Here is an 18,704-nt window from a genome sequence, read left to right on the forward strand (position 1 = left end):
CTGATTCTGAGGATGATTCATCTAAGTCATCAGGCTTACTGGGTATCTGATTTCAATGAGACTGTCTACTTGAACCACTTTCCCATCTACCTGACGGTTTATGTGATTTAATTGCTTTGAGTTGGCCCTATTATTTTTCTGGATAGTTTCCTGTATCTGTCCCGGGTTGGCCATTAGCTACATCCATCTCTGTTAGAGCCCGTTCAGATGGTCTGGCGCGGAATCTCTCCATAAAAAGTCGGAAGGTCTCAATATTATTAATAGGATATCCAGAGCTGTTGATAGCGTCCCATGCCATTACTAAAAACTCCTTATATTTTGCAGTATCCATGCACATAGTTAATGCCTGAGTCTGCGTATAATTAGTTTCCCTAATGAGTCCCGCGAATTGCATCTGTTGTCTTTCAGAAATACGCCGTAGTAATGTCAAGATGTAGACCGCATCTCTTTTATATTGTGTTTTGGAGTAGGAAATATGCAGTTGAATATTAGTTTGAAAGATGGAGGTAATCTATCCTGGTACTAGAGTAGGTTCACTCATTGTGATAGGGGTTAGGATTAATAATAGTGTCGTAGATTTGAAAATGGTTGTACCTTCCATTTTTGTTCCCGCTTGCGTAGGTACCTCAGGCATAGCTTGTGCAGCTGTCTCCAGCCTTTTTCATTAAGTAGGTAAAGGAAAGTTAATTATACGCGTGATATCTTTGATTTCGAATGATGTGAGGTGCTATCTAGTCATCTAATCTAGTGGTCTATAAAATTCACAGCCGTTGAGCTTCTCTGGGTTGACCGCTAGTCCTCTCCTTGTAAGTATTGCTGTGAGAGCTTCCGTGAAGCCTGGTTTCGATCGCTTTTGGAATGCTGGTAAAATTAAGAAGCTATGAAGCCGTAGAATGCGTTCAAGAGTCTCTTCGGTTATATCATCCATGTAGTCTTGTCCAATAGGATGGCGGCGTTGCGTGGATCGATGTTGAGGAGGGGTTAGGGGGAGATGATAGACAACGAAGTTGCGATGAAGATCGAGAGAAGAGTACCTGCTCTCACTGAATCCTATATGGATTCACAAAAGGAACAGCTCCTATACGGAATCTGTTCTGTCCCTAGCTATACGCCTGGAACAATGCTACCATTTATAACGGGCACACTAATCGTGGAAGGATGATGAATATCATTGGTCCCTATCTAGGTCTCCGGGGACCAGTAACTAACTAATGTCGGAACGTTGGTTTACTAGAGCGATGACTAAGCGAAGGCGAGCACTAAACAATACGTATAAGGAACTAGGTCTATTTTCCGGCACTCCTCTCAAACCACTATCTAGGAGTATTGAACCTGTTTTTATATACAAGATTCCATAGAAGTGATATCACCAAAAGTCGACACTTGTGCAAATCGAACTTTCTAGAGATAGGCTGTAAAGTTGATTTGTAATGTTCAATATCGCGTCGGAATGTGATGCCAATTCTTGAAATTTCTTGATACGCAAATCTTGTTCTATTCCCAAATTGGTTGAGCTCATTCTGAGTTCCAACACTAGGATAGAGAGATGTAAGACCGCGTCGGGGCGTGAGTTAGATAGCTACAATCATATACATTTTGAACCCATACAGAATTGCAGTACCTGCTAACCATCCTACGTACGTACGTACATTAACGTGTACACGTGCTTTATGCACCCACAATCATGCTTATTAGATAGGTGATGACGCTGAGGCACTAGGCGGAATAGCTAGTAACGACAGCAACAAGCCTGCTACCGTGTCCTATAGTAAAGGAAGTTTGATAGCACTCAATATCAAGGTCTCCAGGCCCCAAATGCCACTTTCATGCTACATTCTCTTACAATAAGTTCATATCTGAGTCATATTTTGATAAACTAGAGATGTGTGCATAACAAATCATTTACTATGGTGACTGGAACGGATGTAAATAATAGTAACGTTACTAACGAAATAAACTTCCGATGAGTCAGCAGTTTTATGAATGCTGAGACCTAAGTTTTATGCAAAGTTGGGCTCTTATGGGGGCCCATTGTAACAGTACTGAAACAGTACAACATGATATCTGTGACAAGCCACCCCCAAGTAGGGGTACAACATGAGATCTCCTGCCAACGACTCCTGTATGCATAAGAAGGAGGTTTCCTGTAACGAGAGTAGCTTTCCTGGTTCAAGCTTCAGTCTCTGTACATTAGGAAGAGTACCTTTGTTAATGAAAGTCTGAAAATACCAAACGACCTTCTGCCATATTGATAATTCCTCCTGTCTAACCAACGGACTAACATCCCATTACACCCATTGGGGGCCCATGATGGGCCTTGGGCTGGGCTCGGGCCCAAGGGGTTGAGCCCAAAGCCCATGAGGGTTGGGCTTTGGGCCTGGACTCCGGGCCCATTCATGGGCTTTGGCGATGTCTAAACTAGGGTAGTTTCTAATATCTCAAGACTTATAGAAGAGGCGCACATCCAAATTGATATTTCTGATAAGGATTCATATAGCGAATCATGCGTCAAATCTAAGATATGGTTTATATATAAATCTGTTGAGAAATCAAGGTGTTGAAGAAGGCCATTTTGTATGGGACTGTGACGGCTCAGCCCTAGCTTTCGGCTTGGCGTCACTTATTGATTGGGAATCCTTTGAATAAAGGTCTCCATCAATAAATGTGATATCAATCGGCATTGTCATTTGTTATTGATACGCACTGATTCCCTATTGAGATGCGGGTGAGGCAACAGAGGTTTGTATGAGATGGACGTTACTATCAATGAGTAAATATGGGTAGAGGTTTAAATACGGGCTGTTCCTCCTTGATAGATAGTTTTCCTCTTCATACTCAGTTTCTCGTCAGCACTGGCACCTAGATAGTGAATATCACTTGGTTGGATTGGTCGTATGTTACAGGGACTTGCAGGTGGCCGAATGACCCGTGTAGTACGTTAATCATAATCATGATTTTGGGCTAAAACTAATGATTATGATTATGGAAATAGGTAAAATAATCATAATCATAATCATTGGCGTGCCCTAGCCCCATTGCACCCAATTTTTTTCTGGCTGCAAAAGGTCCTGACGGGTCAGCATCAGTAGCCAAAAGGCAAGCATGCTATGACGATGCATTAGGAGCGAGGGGAATGCACTCGCTTCAAGAGTATGGCAAAAAAGAAACTGAATCTGATAACAATGCTTATACTATATCATCCATATATCATGATGGTACCCTAAAGATGTTCACCAGTCATCTTTCGAAACCACCTAACTCAGATCGCCCAGAGTACTACATGACTCAAATTAACACGTGGGGAATGACTGGTAGCATTGAGACGTTTCGAGAAGGTGCAATCTGGTATCGGAATGGTAGAGATTGAGCAAAGGAGCAACGTGACGAAGCAATTAGACAGGCAAACGAGAAAGTCACTCAGAACACTGTTGAACCCTCGGCTGCGAATACGAGTTTTAGCACAGTTTGTGACATAGCGAGTACTGAATCGGACTCATCTATCACTGAGCAGTCCTATTTCTCGTTTAACGGTACAAATACAGCCGAAATACATTCATTACAGTCAACAAGCTCACTTTCTCCTAAACCAGCTCGAAGGAAGCCGAATAGATCATAGACCGATTCATGATGATATTTCTCTACCGCTAGACCAATTGGTGCGTACTTTGAGATCAGAAACCGCTTCTCAGTGACCGTCGTACTTGAGCGTTTTCCAGTTTGGGATTCGATGGTTCATCGAACATTCAGTGAGAGCAGGAAATGTCTGGGCTGTGGCCAGCCTCGCAATGTCGGAACAGGGTCAGAAGCACAATGGTCAATAGTGTAGTAAGCATTGCGGTATAGGGATGAGCTGTTTATGAATTTGTATCTCTGTGTCGATTCTGTCTGTTTTTTGCTCCTATAAACTGTCGATTCTCAATTGACAAGAGTTGTGTGTTCGTTGCCAGTCAATAAGTAAGCACGTGATCTTAAATAGTTGCCCTTAAAAGGACTTCAGATATCTCGTCCTAATCTAGATATATATGGTAACACAGAGAATTACTGGTAGCTTGGTAGCTTACTATGCTATAAGGGATAGTATGAATTCAACACTTCAAGGGCCCTGTTTGTAACTATTGGCCACCGCGTTGGTACTGCAGCATCTTACATGCTGACCTTCTGCGCGCTGACTGCTTATATGCTGATTACCCATATGCTGACCCGTCGATAGCCGATATCAGCTCGTTGATTGTTTTCGCTCACCGAGCATATGTAAAAGGAGATAAGCCAATAATAACTGTAAGTCATATCATTATAGATAGCTATCTAGAGCCTAAGAAGTAAAGCACCGCTAGTGAAATCATATAATCTACGGAGACAGAGAAGTCTGGTCAGAATTAGAGCTCGTGCCGCATAGCTGCATGTCCTCGAAAAGCACAAGTAGAAAATGCTTAGTGTTAAGGCACCCCTTCAGATATTTCTTCTCGCCGTATTTGAATTCTATAGGAACATGGAAGTTTCACAGTGAAAGAACTTGAACCACCATCGATTACACATCCATTTGTCTATAAGGAGAATCATCGATAAAATATCCGCTGCTAGCGAAGATATAATGACACCCGACCAGGTCTCTACGTGAGCTGACAGCATCAATTCAGAACCTCTGCAATACCATTAGCTCAGAATACCAGTCCCCACCACCAGCTCATGTGTATCCTGGCTAGTAGCGTCAGGCAACAGCCTAAGAGCTGGGGCTAAATTAATAAGAGAGTCTGTACACGGGAAATGGATTAACCCGAAGGCCGAGACCTCGGACTACTAATTTGTCAGGCGTGTGACGTGAAGAGTTAATCATTGTATAGGATAAATATATCATAGATATAAGATCTTATTGTTGGTTTACCTTCGTTAGATCGCAAGATCTAAGAAGGACAGCTAATCCAACAAGCTGACTGAGCCAGTAATACTGAATTCCTAATATTGCGACTAATCCTAAGAACTAGGGGGATGCGGGTGGTGAGATGTAGTTATCCTCCGTACGCTTTAGCGCACGGATAAACTATATCCCATTCCCGCGCCGAGATAGGCAAGATTGCTATACCGACACTTATAAAGCTAAAATATATTTAAAAACTACAATGTAGTCCTTCCTGAACAGCTCCTATCATCGAAATAGCAAGCTCGAGTTTCCGATTTAAGATTCCTCATGTCCACAAATGCATTCACCACAGTTGCCATTGCTGGTATCACTGGCGGTCTTGGGAGGCTCATCGCGGAGTACCTCTTGGCTAAACCTAACGTTCGTGTCCATGGTCTCTGCCGTACACCTTCCAAGCTACCTAGTCAGCTCCACAATGAACCCCGTCTCGCCATCCATACCATATCCTCGACCGATATCACCGCGCTCCGGGTCGCTCTCCATGGCGCCCATGTGGTTATCTGCTGTTATCTAGGCTCTCATTCCTTGATGGTTGACGGACAAAAACTCCTCATCGACGCATGCATCGCTGAGGGCGTTCCTCGGTATATTGCCGGGGATTGGTCGATGGATTTCCGCAAGTTGGAGCTCGGCCAACACCCCCCTAAAGATCCGATGAAGCTTGTGCAGGCATATCTAGAGGAGAGGGAGGCGGAGGGACAGATAAGAGCCGTTCATGTGTTAAATGCGTGTTTCTTAGAACGACCGTGGGTGGGGATGTGGGACGCCAAAGGTCATCTGTTTAAGTATTGGGGCACAGGAGATGAACGATGGGAATTCACCACCTATCGAAATGCAGCTCAGTTTACCGCAGAGATTGCAGTGGACCAGGATGCAGTAGGGTGGTTTTCTTGTAAGTCTCTGATAATACGGCTTTCGGTTTATGTCACTTGTTTTTATTCATCCCTATTCGTTATGCGTACAGCAGCCTCCTGAAATTCTTACAGAGTCTAAAATGAATCGATAAATTACACGCTGATGATATATTACCTTGTAGTTCGTGGTGACCACGTCAATATCAAAGAGATCGTCGCAGACTTTCGGGACGTCTATGGCGAAGAGCCGGGATTGGTACAATTGGGAAGCTTAGAGGATCTCTATAAGCTTATGCATGAAACACGGGATCAGGATCCAGACAACGTCATGGCCTGGATAGGTCTGTTCTACACGTACTATTCGCTTAACGGCCAGACGGCATTACCGCTACCGCTCCACAATGATCGTTATCCTGCCGTCAAGCTAGTCACTGTGCGAGATTTCTTTGCCAAAACGCCGAAGGAACGGATTGGAAGGGTTGGGATACTGCAGTCGTGAGGAAAATAAGGGCGCGGATAGGGTTCGTTTACTGCAAAGTAGAGGTCAATTAGACGTCTAAGGAACATTTTTGCAGCTTCAAATGTTTAGGCCCGGGAGAAAACCCTGACACGGGATCCAAAGGGGATATGGCCCATGGTGTCTTTAGTTTTGCTTGCTGTTGTGTAGTATCTGACGCCTGACGGTCAATTCAAGAGTAAATCACTTCTTTTGGGTCTTTATGACTTGATTATTATGGCCGATTTGTTGTGGAATCAACCGGTGACTGCGTACTTTCCCTTATCTACCTTGTTGTTTTTCTGACCTGATGGAGAGTCAATTAAAGAATAGTGTTTCGGTCTGCTTGAGTAAGTCATAACTAACCAAATAACAATTCAGCACACTGTCATATGTCGAGTTAGAGGGAAAAAGACAACTGTCTGGTGTTTAATAAGAGAATGAAGTCCTAGGTGAAATCGATATTATACTCATGCAGAGCAAGTTGATGGCATTGAGTCACACCCGCATCTGAGTAAAGAACTGCCGTGACTCTGATCTTGCTGTCGGTGGTGTAGGTCGGATGGATTGCGTCTTGTTCCCCCATAGGAAATTCGTGACCCCGTGGACAGCACTCTTAAAGCTTGGCAACCACGATCAGCAGGAATCCGCCAGGTTACTCGCACAGAAACAGAGAGAACTACATATAACTATCGCAAGAATAGTGTGAATTCTCATTCAACTATTCCCATGCAAAATCTTTCCGAAGGTTTGCCCAGTGGTCGTCTAGAAAACAATAATATCTACCAGTTCAGGCGACAATGTACATCGAATTTCTGGGAAATGAACGCCTCGAATATACTACAACAATCATCCCTGACTTAGAAATGTGGCGTGGTGCATTAGTTTGTGTGATGTGGCTCTCAACACTTGATCACATGATATAATTCACCATTCCGCTTTAGCGATAATCACTCTCCATGCTGTTGGGGCTTCGATTTCGAGTTGAAAGGCGACTTCCTTATAATTATTTCACGGGACTGCCTGCCATACAGGTAGACGTCGGTACCGTATTGGGCCTAGCGTGATCGTAGCAAGGACATCAACCTCGCACGCCACGGATCTCAGATAGTTAGCTAGACTTTTCAATATCACTCTCTCTCTAGCCCATCATCATTATTCATATCAAACAGTCAGAGGCTCAAATTCCTCACCCCTCTCTACCACCTAGCTCCCAGGGGTGCGGCCTTTTGACGCGTCTCAACGCGTCCCAATGCGTCCGGCAACACCATGGCGCATAGAGCTCCGAAACGAATATGAATAATATTCATATTCATGAATATTCATAAAGGATATTATGAGCTGACCTCATGAGCACGTTTGGGCGAAGCCCTCACGGATATTGACAATAGCACTCTCCACAGGTCAAAACGACAGTCAAAACGACAGTCGAAATGACAGCCAAAATAATATGTAGAGTTTAGCTAGATTATTGTTCGGCAACCCCAAACATGAAGCTATTCCCGGATCACGAGCAGACCCTCGATATCCGGCAAATTCGGATTTCCCAAGAGAAGCCTATGGGAAGCTCCTGATTCCCCTTGCCTATATAAGATTGTATGTGCGTGAAGAACTTGTAGTTTTCTTTCTCTTTCCTTTCCTTATGTTACGTTTTCTATTCGAGTATGCCCTTATAGTTAGCATCAGGCGGGACTAGCCTGGAACAAGGATGAGGGAGGCGTCTGAAGCTTGAGCTTGCTCCTAAGATCATATGTGAAATAGCTACAGAAAAGTATATACAAATAGCAAACCAGCTAAAATCGATAAGGAAATTCCGCTTCCTAAGCATCTTTATGCTAAGTCCTGACATTCTTTACTATATTGCCCCTTAAGGAACATCAGCCATCTAAGTATCTTAGAATTCAGGCATTGTCTCTAAATACCTAGAATATCTTGTGCATTGCTAAATAGTCTCTCAACACCTACTTCAACAGATAGAATAGGAAGATAATCTCATACAGCTTTCAACATTAGGGGATAGTTGAAGGCATTCACTTTCCACCATTTCAAGATCCAGTCAGGATCTCCATCTTCTATCATACTATGGGACCACATCTCAGGGCTTGAATCTAGGTACCAATCAATATCCGATATTATATCTATAGATTGCACAGGCTAGATTTTTCTGAGCTTTCTCTATAATGTCTCTAGCATACCTGGTGGACGCTCTGCACTAGAGGAAGAGGTAGGACTTGCAGAGTATTGTTTCTTAATATATTCATGTATATCAGAAACAATCACATCTACATCAGACTTGCTCATTTGTGCTCTAATAAAGGAGATCTTAACCTGTAGATTAAGAACAGCAGCTATGTAATAGATAATATTTAAATCCATCTTCTTAGTAAACTTATCTATTTTCCAGATTCCTGCTTCGACAGCATTCTGAACCTTCTTAGTAACCTCTTGAAAGTCGCCTTTATTATTTTTAATATCGTCAAGAATATCATCAAGATTCTAATATATTAGAAGACTTTCAATAATGTTTGGGCAATGTTTTAAGATAGAGTTGGTATGGTCCTAGAATGGTTTCAGGACCTTCTGAATTTGTCTTAGTGTCAACCAGTTATTATTTGTCAGTTGCATATCTTAAATGTCTGGATATTTATGAATGAATTGAGTGACTTCTTTTCAAAGTCGAAGAGCTTTAGAGATCATATTATATGTTGAATTCCAGCGAGTATTGATGTCGTAATTGACTTGCTTACAAGGGGAGATATCTTTCCATGCTTGTCTTCTCTGGGGGCTGTAACTAATTCATAAGGCTAAAAGATGGATCTTAACAATAGCACCTTTTATCAAAAGTGCCTTTTCAGCTAAAGGATCCTTCTGTAATGGCATCTTATCAAGTATAACATGTGCATCACAGACTGAACCAGCCTTTAAGAATACTAGAATATCCTTACAGATAAGATTTAGTATATATGCAAGACATCCAATAAAACTGTCCCGACCCTAGAACCGCATAAATGGTTTCATACAGAATGGACTATCTTCTTCATCAAAGTCTTTTGACAGGTCAGTATAAAGATAATCGCAGAGTGTTAGGTTGTTTCTGGCATTATCTCCCATGATTGTTAGAAGCTTATGTTCGACTTAGAATATTTCAAGTACACTTTTGACAACTGTAGATAGATTTTTGCTGGAATGTAATCTATTAATTTCTATAAACTTAAGAAGATCTTCTCGAAGCTTAAAATCTAGAGTAAGCTAATGGCCAACAACGGCAAGAAATGATATCTGGTTTTTGAAGGTCCAGATGTCAAGTAAAAGTAAAATTGATTAGCAGGTATCAGCTAAGTCTTGCTTTAACTGGTTTCTCCAAGTTGAATACTCACTCTGAACTTGATTTCAAAGAGTATCTGTAGTTTTGATAGGGCAGCTGGCATTTAGACTCTTAAGAAGTTCTTTCCAAGTAGAATGTTTAACAACTGTAAAAGGCTGCTGTGTTTTAATTACTCAGTGAAGAAGAGCCTGCATAGAATCAATTCCAGACTTAGCTGGTTCTGTGAATATATTAAGAGGCCTAGCTAGAGGTGTGATTATATTCTGTTTAATGTAGTGTTCTTTGTGAAGGTATATAGCTAAATTTGTTATAGCCACCTGTCAAGCAGAGTCCTTTGATAACTAATTACATTGTTTACACAAAAGAAGTCTATCATTTCTATAATAGCCTTCTTTGGGACACCATGTAGTTTCAAGGCCTATGGCATCAAAATGGTCTGTAGTCCAGCTAGTACGTGATCTCTTTCTTTATTTTTTTTGATGGGGTCTCATCAAAATTACTCTCTTGGTCTAATTGAGAAGAATCATCCAAATTCTATTAAGAAGACCTCACCACTTGTGACGCTGATTCAGATGGCAGTAGATTTAGTTTATCAGAAGATATATTTTTGTGAGGTGTAGGCACAGGATCATTAGATGGAGTAGGCATATCAGAAGGTAGAGATTCAGGGGAGGAAGAGCCAGAAGGCTCTACTTTGTCATGCTATAGAAGAACGTCAGAAACTATGTCATTATTCAAGGCATTATAATCAGGACGAGGTCTCTTTTAAGTTATGCAAGAAGATGAATCATGAGAAAAAGCCATGAGAAGAGGGTATAAACAGAGCTCTACAGTAAATAAGGGACAAGAAGGAATATCAAGTGAAATACTCGGAGACAGATATTTGCGATTTTGGGAAATTGGGAACAAGGGTTGGGAAACTTAGAAGAGCCCAATTCCTCTAGTTTATATACTAAACAATATTCAGACTTGTCCGTCACGTAGCTAATTAGTCTAATCTATTCCTAGCCATAATATAAACAAAAAAGGTAAACAATCTGTTAAACTTGAATATATGAAATGGAATGCTACTCTTACGTGTTATACATGACAAATAGGTATAGTAATCATTCCAGAGAATTTTAAAGGAACTTAAACCTTGCAAAGTAAGAAAGCGTTACCTATGCTGTCTCTACCTGAACTGTACGCAATGATTATATATACTATGCATTGGATTTATGATTGAACTTGAGGACTTCTGTGGGTGCACTAAGGTGCATATGCGTACGTACGAAGCACTTGAGTCAATCTCAATAGGTGATTCTTGGGTTCTGTGTTCTGTTGTGTCTATCTGTCTTAATGAGGCCCTGACGCGGTCTATATAGTCCTTGCTTGACGAGGTCACGTGTAAGCCATACGTGACCTCTCCTTGCTGCATACCAGTGCCAGGCATCTCGATTGCACGAAGCAACCAACAACTTCAGATATATTTTCTCTTAAGCCGAGATTCTCGTTGTTATAAGAAAAGGACCTCATACTTTCTGTATTATATCTGTATTTAGAAGTAATTGATACCCTTATGGCTAATATAAGATAAACTGAAGAAACTCGCATCGAAATCTGCTGATTCTGTGGCGGTTGGTATGTGTTGGTTTGTGGGAGCAATCGAGATGCCTCACTCCGACGCACTGAGCCGCAGGGCGTCACGTGACCTCGTCTAGGATAGAGGGATGTAAGACCGCGTCGGGGCGTGAGTTAGATAGCTACAATCACACACATTTTGAACCCATACAGAATTGCAGTACCTGCTAACCATTCATGTACGTACGTACATTAACGTGTACACGTGCTTTATGCACCCACACTGATCAGTCTTGGTTGCAATATCAAGACAGATTGGCAAGGTCCTAGGTTCTTTCTTATAATCACTTATAGTTATAAAGAACCTGGTTCCAGGCTTCGTTAACTGCATCACAAACCAAGTGGAAGAGGGAGATTCTGTAGCGTCACATCTCTGACAAACTGAATCTTTACTATAAGACTTTCCCCCCTAAGAGATAATCTTAGGCAGTCTGTGTTAGGAATAAGTTGATCCTATAGCGTCAATATTCCATAATACCGCCCTATCGCGAGACCACGTCGTTGACACATTCGAAAGTCAACACCAAACAATCAATCATCAAGATAACCGAGTCAACCCAATAAGGAAATCACCAAGATTAGTGAGAATAATAGCTTCCCAAACCCTTAATAATTTGAGACAACCACTGCTAAGCAATGACCCTGAAGTCTTTGGGTCTGCTACTAGCCATCAAAGCGAAGCCAAGTCAGAACCTACTAGAATTCCTGACGACGACTTTATGATAGAGACTGGATTTAACACTGTCACCGGGTATAAGAAGATCGATCTAACCTTGTGGGAAAAGAATGCTGGACCGGGGGACAGTGTAGAAGCGTTGGTCAACTACACAATAAGGGCCATGTACGAGGCTGCTGTTAGTCATCACTTTGACCGTAAACTATTCGAATAGCTTCATGATTACTTTGAAGAATGGACTCTGGTCGAATTCAATAAGCTTGATAGGACCACGAGAAGCAAGCTGAAAGACTTCCTTCAGATACGTGGTGTTTATTTGGACCATAGAGGTAAGAAAAACATCTCAGAAGGATTAGTCGAATTGCTTTAGATAGATATTCCTCCAAGATGGCCAGATGACATGATCGCCGGCAAGAAATTTGACTCAAGATCAAGGATGGCCTTAGGTCAACAAGCTCAGTTAACACCAAGGAGTGACACTACCCCACCGGCTAAGAGAATTGAGAATCATAATAGGGATTACCTCATTAGATTGCCTTATTCTGACAAGGAAAAGGAAGAGACAACACTCGGGAGAGATCCAGAGAGAAGAATCAACAATAACCCCCTACAGCTGGAGACTCATGTCCGAGATCTTGATAGTCGTACACCCTTGACTGGTGCCAACGCAGTGCCGATAGGGACACCGGCCCCCAGTCCAATCAAGATATCTACCACACCACCTCCGCGTCCCTCTATGTCGTTGACATCTGCGAGGCAACTTAATGAGTACATGAGATTGCCGCCTACAGAGTATGAACAAGAGGATATTGACCCGTCATTGGCCGCAAAGTTTTCCAAGGCATGGGACAAGGCAGAGAGTTATTCAGGAGAACGATATGATATCCTAGACGACAAAGTCCTTGCTTTCCTGAGAGTTTGTCGATTGATTGGAGTACAATTAACGCAATGTTGGATACTCTTTCCCGAGATGCTTTCTGGGCGTGCAAAAACCTACTACATGCACCATATTGGTCAAGATGCTTCATTTATAGATACGTACAAAGCTATAAAGGCGTACTTTGACACGGATTCCAACCATCAGGTGTACTACCAGGACTGGACGTCGACCACATTGAAAGGCGTTCTCCATAACAACCCCAGCAAAACGCTTGTGGAAGCAGTAGAAATCCTTATTGAGAAACTTCACTTATGCCAATGTGCCCTGGGAAATGCGTACAAGGGCCAGGAACATCTAGTTGCTGCTGTCACTAGAGCCTGTCAAGATTCGCCTGAGATGAGCGACGCTCTTAGTGATCCTGCAACGAATTTTGAGATGTTGGTATCAAGACTCCGTGCCAGGGCCGCTGTGGTCCAAGGAAAGGAGTCAGCCAGTCAATATCTAACCCGAGTTAAAGCCAACTCAGCTCCCAATGGGATAGGAGAAGACAATCCAATGACGCTGTACACAGATAGAAAGTTCTTGGGCCGCATAAACCAGAATAATCGACAAACCCCACGTCAAGGATATCGACGCCAGGGACGTGATGATCATAATTCCCGCCAACAAGGTGATAGGAAGTGTTGGATCTGCCACAGGTCCGATTGCCGCTTGTTCAAACACTCCAACAAGGAGCGCCGCAGAGCGAGAGAGCGGTTTAATGATTATCAACGTGTAGATGGTAGACGCTCCGCTTCTGACCGCACATATCGCGCCTTTATCATGGACTTTGAAAAGGGCTATATAATTGAGTCAGATAGTGAGGAGGATAACGTTGAAGAAGAAGACGACATTGAGGACGACGCCACTGCGTATTTCATGATCAACGAACTGCAAGATCATTCCTTTATCCATTGGATAAGTGGATACCACGACGATATCGATCAGGAAGGATTCCACCACAAATTGGAGGTAAGAGAGCTTGATCAATCAGAGCGCAAGGATGGCCTCCTAGAACCTGCTTCTCAATTTGTACTTGAACACCATGAAGGCGAGATTTTCCAAGGAATTCTTCCAGATACTGGAGCAGCAAAGGTATCAACTGTTGGCCGACGTCAACTTGCTGCCTTGCAGAGAAGCTATCCAGAGATTACCATTGATAGGACCCGTGCAGGAGAGCACTCAATTTGATTTGGCCAAGGTGAGAGTGTTCACTCTGAGGATGCTGTTACCATAACAACCCCAATTGGTGATGTTGATTTTCATATTATGAACACGCCAACCCCATTCTTGCTTTGCTTAGACGATATAGATAAACATGGCGCTTACCTAGATAACATTGCGAACTGCATAGTAAAGGGAGACGTACGGGTCCCAATTATCAGAAAGCAAGGCCACCCATAGTTCTTCCTTAATAAGAAGCAGGCGCCAGTAATATTTCTCACAGAGATTAAGATGAGACGACTTCACTGTTGGTTTGGCCATCCTGTGGTTGACCGCTGCACAAGCTTTAAACAAGCAGGCCATGACGATGTGGATATAACAATCTTGCAGAAATTGAGAAGTTTGCCATCACTGCCAAATGAACCGGCAGGCACCACGACGCTTTAAATTCACATTGAATGATGATCGTGAGTTTAACTATGAGATTGTTATCAATGTTATGTATTTAGATGGCAAGCTGGTGCTTCATGTTGTCGATTGGGCGACGTCCTTCCAGGCCGCATGATTTTTAAAGTCTTTATCTGCGAAAGATACATGGGAAGCGCTCCGGGCAGTGTGGATTGACACCTATCTTGGCCCTCCTGATGTCATCTCACACGACGCAGGAACCAATTTTGCCGCATTAGAATTCAAAACTGAGGCTAAGATGATGGGAATCCAATGTCACTAAGTGCCAGTGGAAGCACATAATGCAATCGGGAAAGTTAAGCATTACCATGCACCACTGCGTAGAGCATACAACATTATATTGGCAGAACTAGGCGCCAGCGTCGACAAGGACGTGATCCTCCAGATGGCTATTAAAGCCATCAATGATACTGTAGGACCAGATGGGATAGTTCCAACCGTACTCGTTTTTGGCGCTTACCCGCGCATAACGACTGACTCGCCCCCATCCGCGTTAACTGCTTGACATGCTGAGGCAATGAGAAAGGCGATGGCCAAATTAAGACGTGCCATGGCAGAGTGACAAGTCAATGACGCACTTAACACCAGGAACGGCCCAATTATCACGGAAACGCTTAATCTTGTACTAGGGAGCGAAGTCAAAGTATGGCGTGAAGGAGATGGTTGGTTAGGACCGTACAAAGTTATATCAGTCAATGGCCATGACGTGACTGTAGATCTTGGAAATGGTGCTGTTGCATTCAGGGCGACGTTGGTACAGCAGTATTTACGTGATAGCAAGGATGAGAGTGATCGCCTGATTAGATTGCCTCTCTCTCCCCCCCAAGAGGATCTCAATCGCCAGGACGGTCGGTCCCAAGTCGACTTCGACCAGACTCCGAGGACTAGAGCAAGGGTAAGACTGCAAGACCATCCTGCAAATCTGAATCACCATGTTGAGACTGGGGGAGTCCACGCACTGCAGACCCCCGAGATGCCTGCGTTGCCACGCCGCCGAGGACGACCGCGTGGTTCCAAAAATAAGCCAAAAGCGTATGCCGAAGTGTTCATATCCAAAAAGGAGAGGGACGACCTTGAACTTGCCGTCAAGCTGCGGCGTGAAGGCAAGATCACCACCAACGGTGCGCCGTTCGAATTATCAGGAAAAACAGAGATCGACAGCTTGATAGCAAATGGGACCTTCAAGATCCTTCACCATGCCAATATGGACCTGCGTGGCATCAGAATTTTCAATTCCCGCCTTATCAACAAGATAAAGGGCAAGAACGAGATTCCCTATAAGAAATCTCGACTTGTTATATAAGGATATAACGACGCTAGGAAGGATAAGATCTTGACCCAGGCACCCACGATCCAGCGTGCAAGCCAATGCTTATTAGTGTCGCTTATCCCCACACTCATTGAGATGGGAATGGTCGTTGAGATCCGGGATATCACGCAAGCATACACACAGGCGAAGACTAAGCTCGAGCGTCTGATTATCGCCAATCTTCCCATTGAAATGCAGAATAAGTATCCACCAGATTCACTCCTATTAGTTGAAGGCCCGCTATATGGGATCCCTGAGGCAGGTGTTCATTAGTTTGGAACATACCAGGCGCACCATCTTAACAAATTAAACATGGAAACCTCGACGTACGACCTATGCCTTCTTATCTCAAAGCTAGGAGACGACGAATTTGGACTTGTGGGAATGCAAACAGACGACACACTTCTTATCTGTACAGAAAAGTTCTCCAGAGGTGAACAAGCCGCGTTGCAAGAGGCAAGCTTTAAAGCGAAGCCAAAAACACGACTCTCGGAGACTAAGCCTCTAGAATTCAATGGTGCAAGAATTACCCTGCAGAATGGCATTATCAATTTACAACAGAAAGGGCAAGCAGCGAAGATCCAACCAGTGGGTATGGAAGAACGCGCACAGAAGTATGTCGAACAACGCGCACGGGGAGCCTATCTGGCTTTGATCTGCCAACCTGAAGCTGCGTATGACTTGGCCGTGGCCGCTCAGCTGCAAGAGAAGGATCGCTCCAATTCTGATTATGAGGCGTTGAATAAACGTCTCATATGGCAGGCCCAGAATCCAGAGAGAGGGCTCCATTATATGCCTCTCAACCTCGCCAAAGCCAGGATTATGGTTTTTACTGATGGATCCTTTGCCAATAACCGGGATTTGACTTCCCAAATCGGATTCCTGATTACCATGGTCAACAAAGACTTCTCGCAGCAAGGCTGCTTCGTCGCCACTGGCAACATCTTGCATTGGCAATCAGCAAAGTGTAAACGCGTTACACAGAGTGTACTAGCCTCTGAGGTCTATGGCCTTACAGCTGGATTTGACCATGCGTTCACTATTACCAGTACCGCCAAAATGATCACTAGTCGTCTGGACCTACCGGCAATACCTGTAATTATTTGTACGGATTCATTTTCGCTTTATGAATGCCTCGGTAAGCTTGGGACCACCAAAGAGAAACGCCTCATGATCAATATCATGGCACTTCGTCAATCTTATGAGAAGCACGAGATCCACGAGATCCGTTGGATCCATGGAGACGATAACCCGGCCGACGCTTTTACGAAGTCAAGCCCTAACAAGGCCCTACGGGATCTTGTTGACAGCAATAAGCTGATAGTTTGTGTTGAAGGCTTCGTTGAGAGAACCGGGAGCGATTAGGAGGCGATTCGGGGCCAAGTGGGGGACGAGATCGAAGTGGAGACGTGTTTTCGGACACGCCAGCTACCTCAATAGATCTTTTGTTTGATCCCTTCGTTATGTTTTTGTATGGTTTTTCATGGGTTTTTGGATCTCGATCGCAATCCAATTTGTAAAAGAGATCCAGTGTTGGTTTGTGGGAGCAATCGAGATGCCTCACTCCGACGCACTGAGCCGCAGGGCGTCACGTGACCTCGTCTAGGATAGAGGGATGTAAGACCGCGTCGGGGCGTGAGTTAGATAGCTACAATCACACACATTTTGAACCCATACAGAATTGCAGTACCTGCTAACCATTCATGTACGTACGTACATTAACGTGTACACGTGCTTTATGCACCCACAGTATGCCTTAATTTAGGGCACGGGTGTTTGCCAGCGCGGAAAAATAGTTCACCCGGAAATATTCATGAATATGAATATAAATATGAATATGGCCCATATTCATATGAATAATATTCATTTTAATCATATTCATAACTCGTGAATATGAATAAGGTCAATAATCATGATTATTTATTCATTTCGGAGCTCTAATGGCGCATAAAGGCCCTGGTACAGATAGCCCTCTACAGATAGCTCTACTGGAATCCACGTCTACAGCCACAACAAGAGCTTCTGAAGGACAGAAGATCTTTAGCCCTATAGCTGCATTCCTCAATAAATACCACAGCCAAACCACCAGCCTTGTCTCTCACCTACTGAGAGCCCTCACCGCTCTAAGCGATGACCTTGCCTCAGTAGCCCAACAACATTTCAACGCCTATATCAGTGGTATCTTGACGACCTCCATTCTACCTGCCCTATCCCCTTCCCCTTCCTCTTCTCTCATCCTAAATCTCTTACCCTCTTTATTTCCTCCCTTACATCCCCCCTCAGGTCTTGAACAGTCAACTTATGCGACTGTTACTGTTGGTTTAACTACGGTCCGTATCACGAAGCATAGACGGTAGTAAGGCGCGAACACGAAGCGGCCTAATGAGCCTGACAATATGAAGATATCTTGATTCCTAATATTGTGACTTATTCCTAAGAACGAGGGGGAGTGTGTGTGTGTGTGTATATTTAACGGCCGTGGTTCGTGACTCGCACGCTTCCCACCGATCCCTACTGGGACATAGGCCGCCAAGGGGTAAGCCTCGGGTTTCAGGTCCTATCAGATTTATGTATAAATAAGAGACTCTTTAGCGCGTTTCCATAGCTGCCGTGGTCTTACAGGGAGGTCCACTTGGAGTAGATTTTGGGTATTTACCAGCTGCAATAGTCCACCTACACTCCATGACCTATTACTCCACCACTATCATAACTGAACAGTAAGTTTTGCAGAAAGGGAAAGAAAGAAGAGAAGAGAAAGAAAGAGGGAGAAGAGAAATATAAAGGAAGAGTAGGGCTGTCTTAGCTAGGTGCTAAGAAGAGGTTGGCGAGGACAGATATCCTCAAAGAAGTGGGTCTCTGCTAGCCATGTAGCTAGCTTTTATGCTCCTTTAGCAGTGCCTAAGAGAAAAGAGATGACCTTAGAAGGGGGCCCAGGAGGCCGGGGAGCTCATCTCT

General features: G+C 43.6%; 5 protein-coding genes across 5 annotated transcripts, besides 2 other annotated features; 4 read left to right on the top strand and 1 right to left on the bottom strand.

The window, feature by feature from the left end:
* Positions 1-2,719: 2,719 nt before the first annotated feature.
* Positions 2,720-3,367, top strand: TSTA_001420 (uncharacterized protein; the record flags this gene model as incomplete). Its single annotated transcript, XM_002487680.1, has 2 exons — positions 2,720-2,739; positions 3,031-3,367. The coding sequence occupies 2 exons, from the start codon at positions 2,720-2,722 to the stop codon at positions 3,365-3,367; spliced, it is 357 nt and encodes a 118-aa protein (XP_002487725.1).
* A 1,775-nt stretch (positions 3,368-5,142) lies between these two features.
* TSTA_001430 (NmrA-like family protein) lies at positions 5,143-6,614 on the top strand. Its single transcript, XM_002487681.1, has 2 exons — positions 5,143-5,810; positions 5,955-6,614. Exons 1-2 carry the CDS (start codon positions 5,186-5,188, stop codon positions 6,269-6,271), a joined length of 942 nt encoding a protein of 313 aa, XP_002487726.1. The 5' UTR covers positions 5,143-5,185; the 3' UTR covers positions 6,272-6,614.
* Positions 6,615-8,134: 1,520 nt separating this feature from the next.
* Positions 8,135-10,060: a mobile genetic element.
* TSTA_001440 (uncharacterized protein) lies at positions 8,261-9,148 on the bottom strand (the record flags this gene model as incomplete). Its single annotated transcript, XM_002487682.1, has 4 exons — positions 8,261-8,376; positions 8,464-8,764; positions 9,016-9,053; positions 9,100-9,148. 4 exons carry the CDS (start codon positions 9,146-9,148, stop codon positions 8,261-8,263), a joined length of 504 nt encoding a protein of 167 aa, XP_002487727.1.
* A 1,789-nt stretch (positions 10,061-11,849) lies between the features above and the next one.
* Positions 11,850-13,999, top strand: TSTA_001450 (uncharacterized protein; the record flags this gene model as incomplete). Its single annotated transcript, XM_002487683.1, has 4 exons — positions 11,850-11,898; positions 11,940-12,067; positions 12,104-12,218; positions 12,264-13,999. The coding sequence occupies 4 exons, from the start codon at positions 11,850-11,852 to the stop codon at positions 13,997-13,999; spliced, it is 2,028 nt and encodes a 675-aa protein (XP_002487728.1).
* A 970-nt stretch (positions 14,000-14,969) lies between these two features.
* Positions 14,970-17,114, top strand: TSTA_001460 (uncharacterized protein; the record flags this gene model as incomplete). The annotated part of the gene is made up of 4 exons (XM_002487684.1): positions 14,970-14,998; positions 15,029-15,734; positions 15,765-16,013; positions 16,038-17,114. The coding sequence occupies 4 exons, from the start codon at positions 14,970-14,972 to the stop codon at positions 17,112-17,114; spliced, it is 2,061 nt and encodes a 686-aa protein (XP_002487729.1).
* Positions 17,115-18,477: 1,363 nt separating this feature from the next.
* Positions 18,478-18,543: a sequence feature (GA-rich).
* Positions 18,544-18,704: the final 161 nt, after the last annotated feature.

Source organism: Talaromyces stipitatus, genomic scaffold (assembly GCF_000003125.1).
Source record: "Talaromyces stipitatus ATCC 10500 scf_1105507295517 genomic scaffold, whole genome shotgun sequence".
NCBI classification, from domain to species: Eukaryota; Fungi; Ascomycota; class Eurotiomycetes; order Eurotiales; family Trichocomaceae; genus Talaromyces; species Talaromyces stipitatus.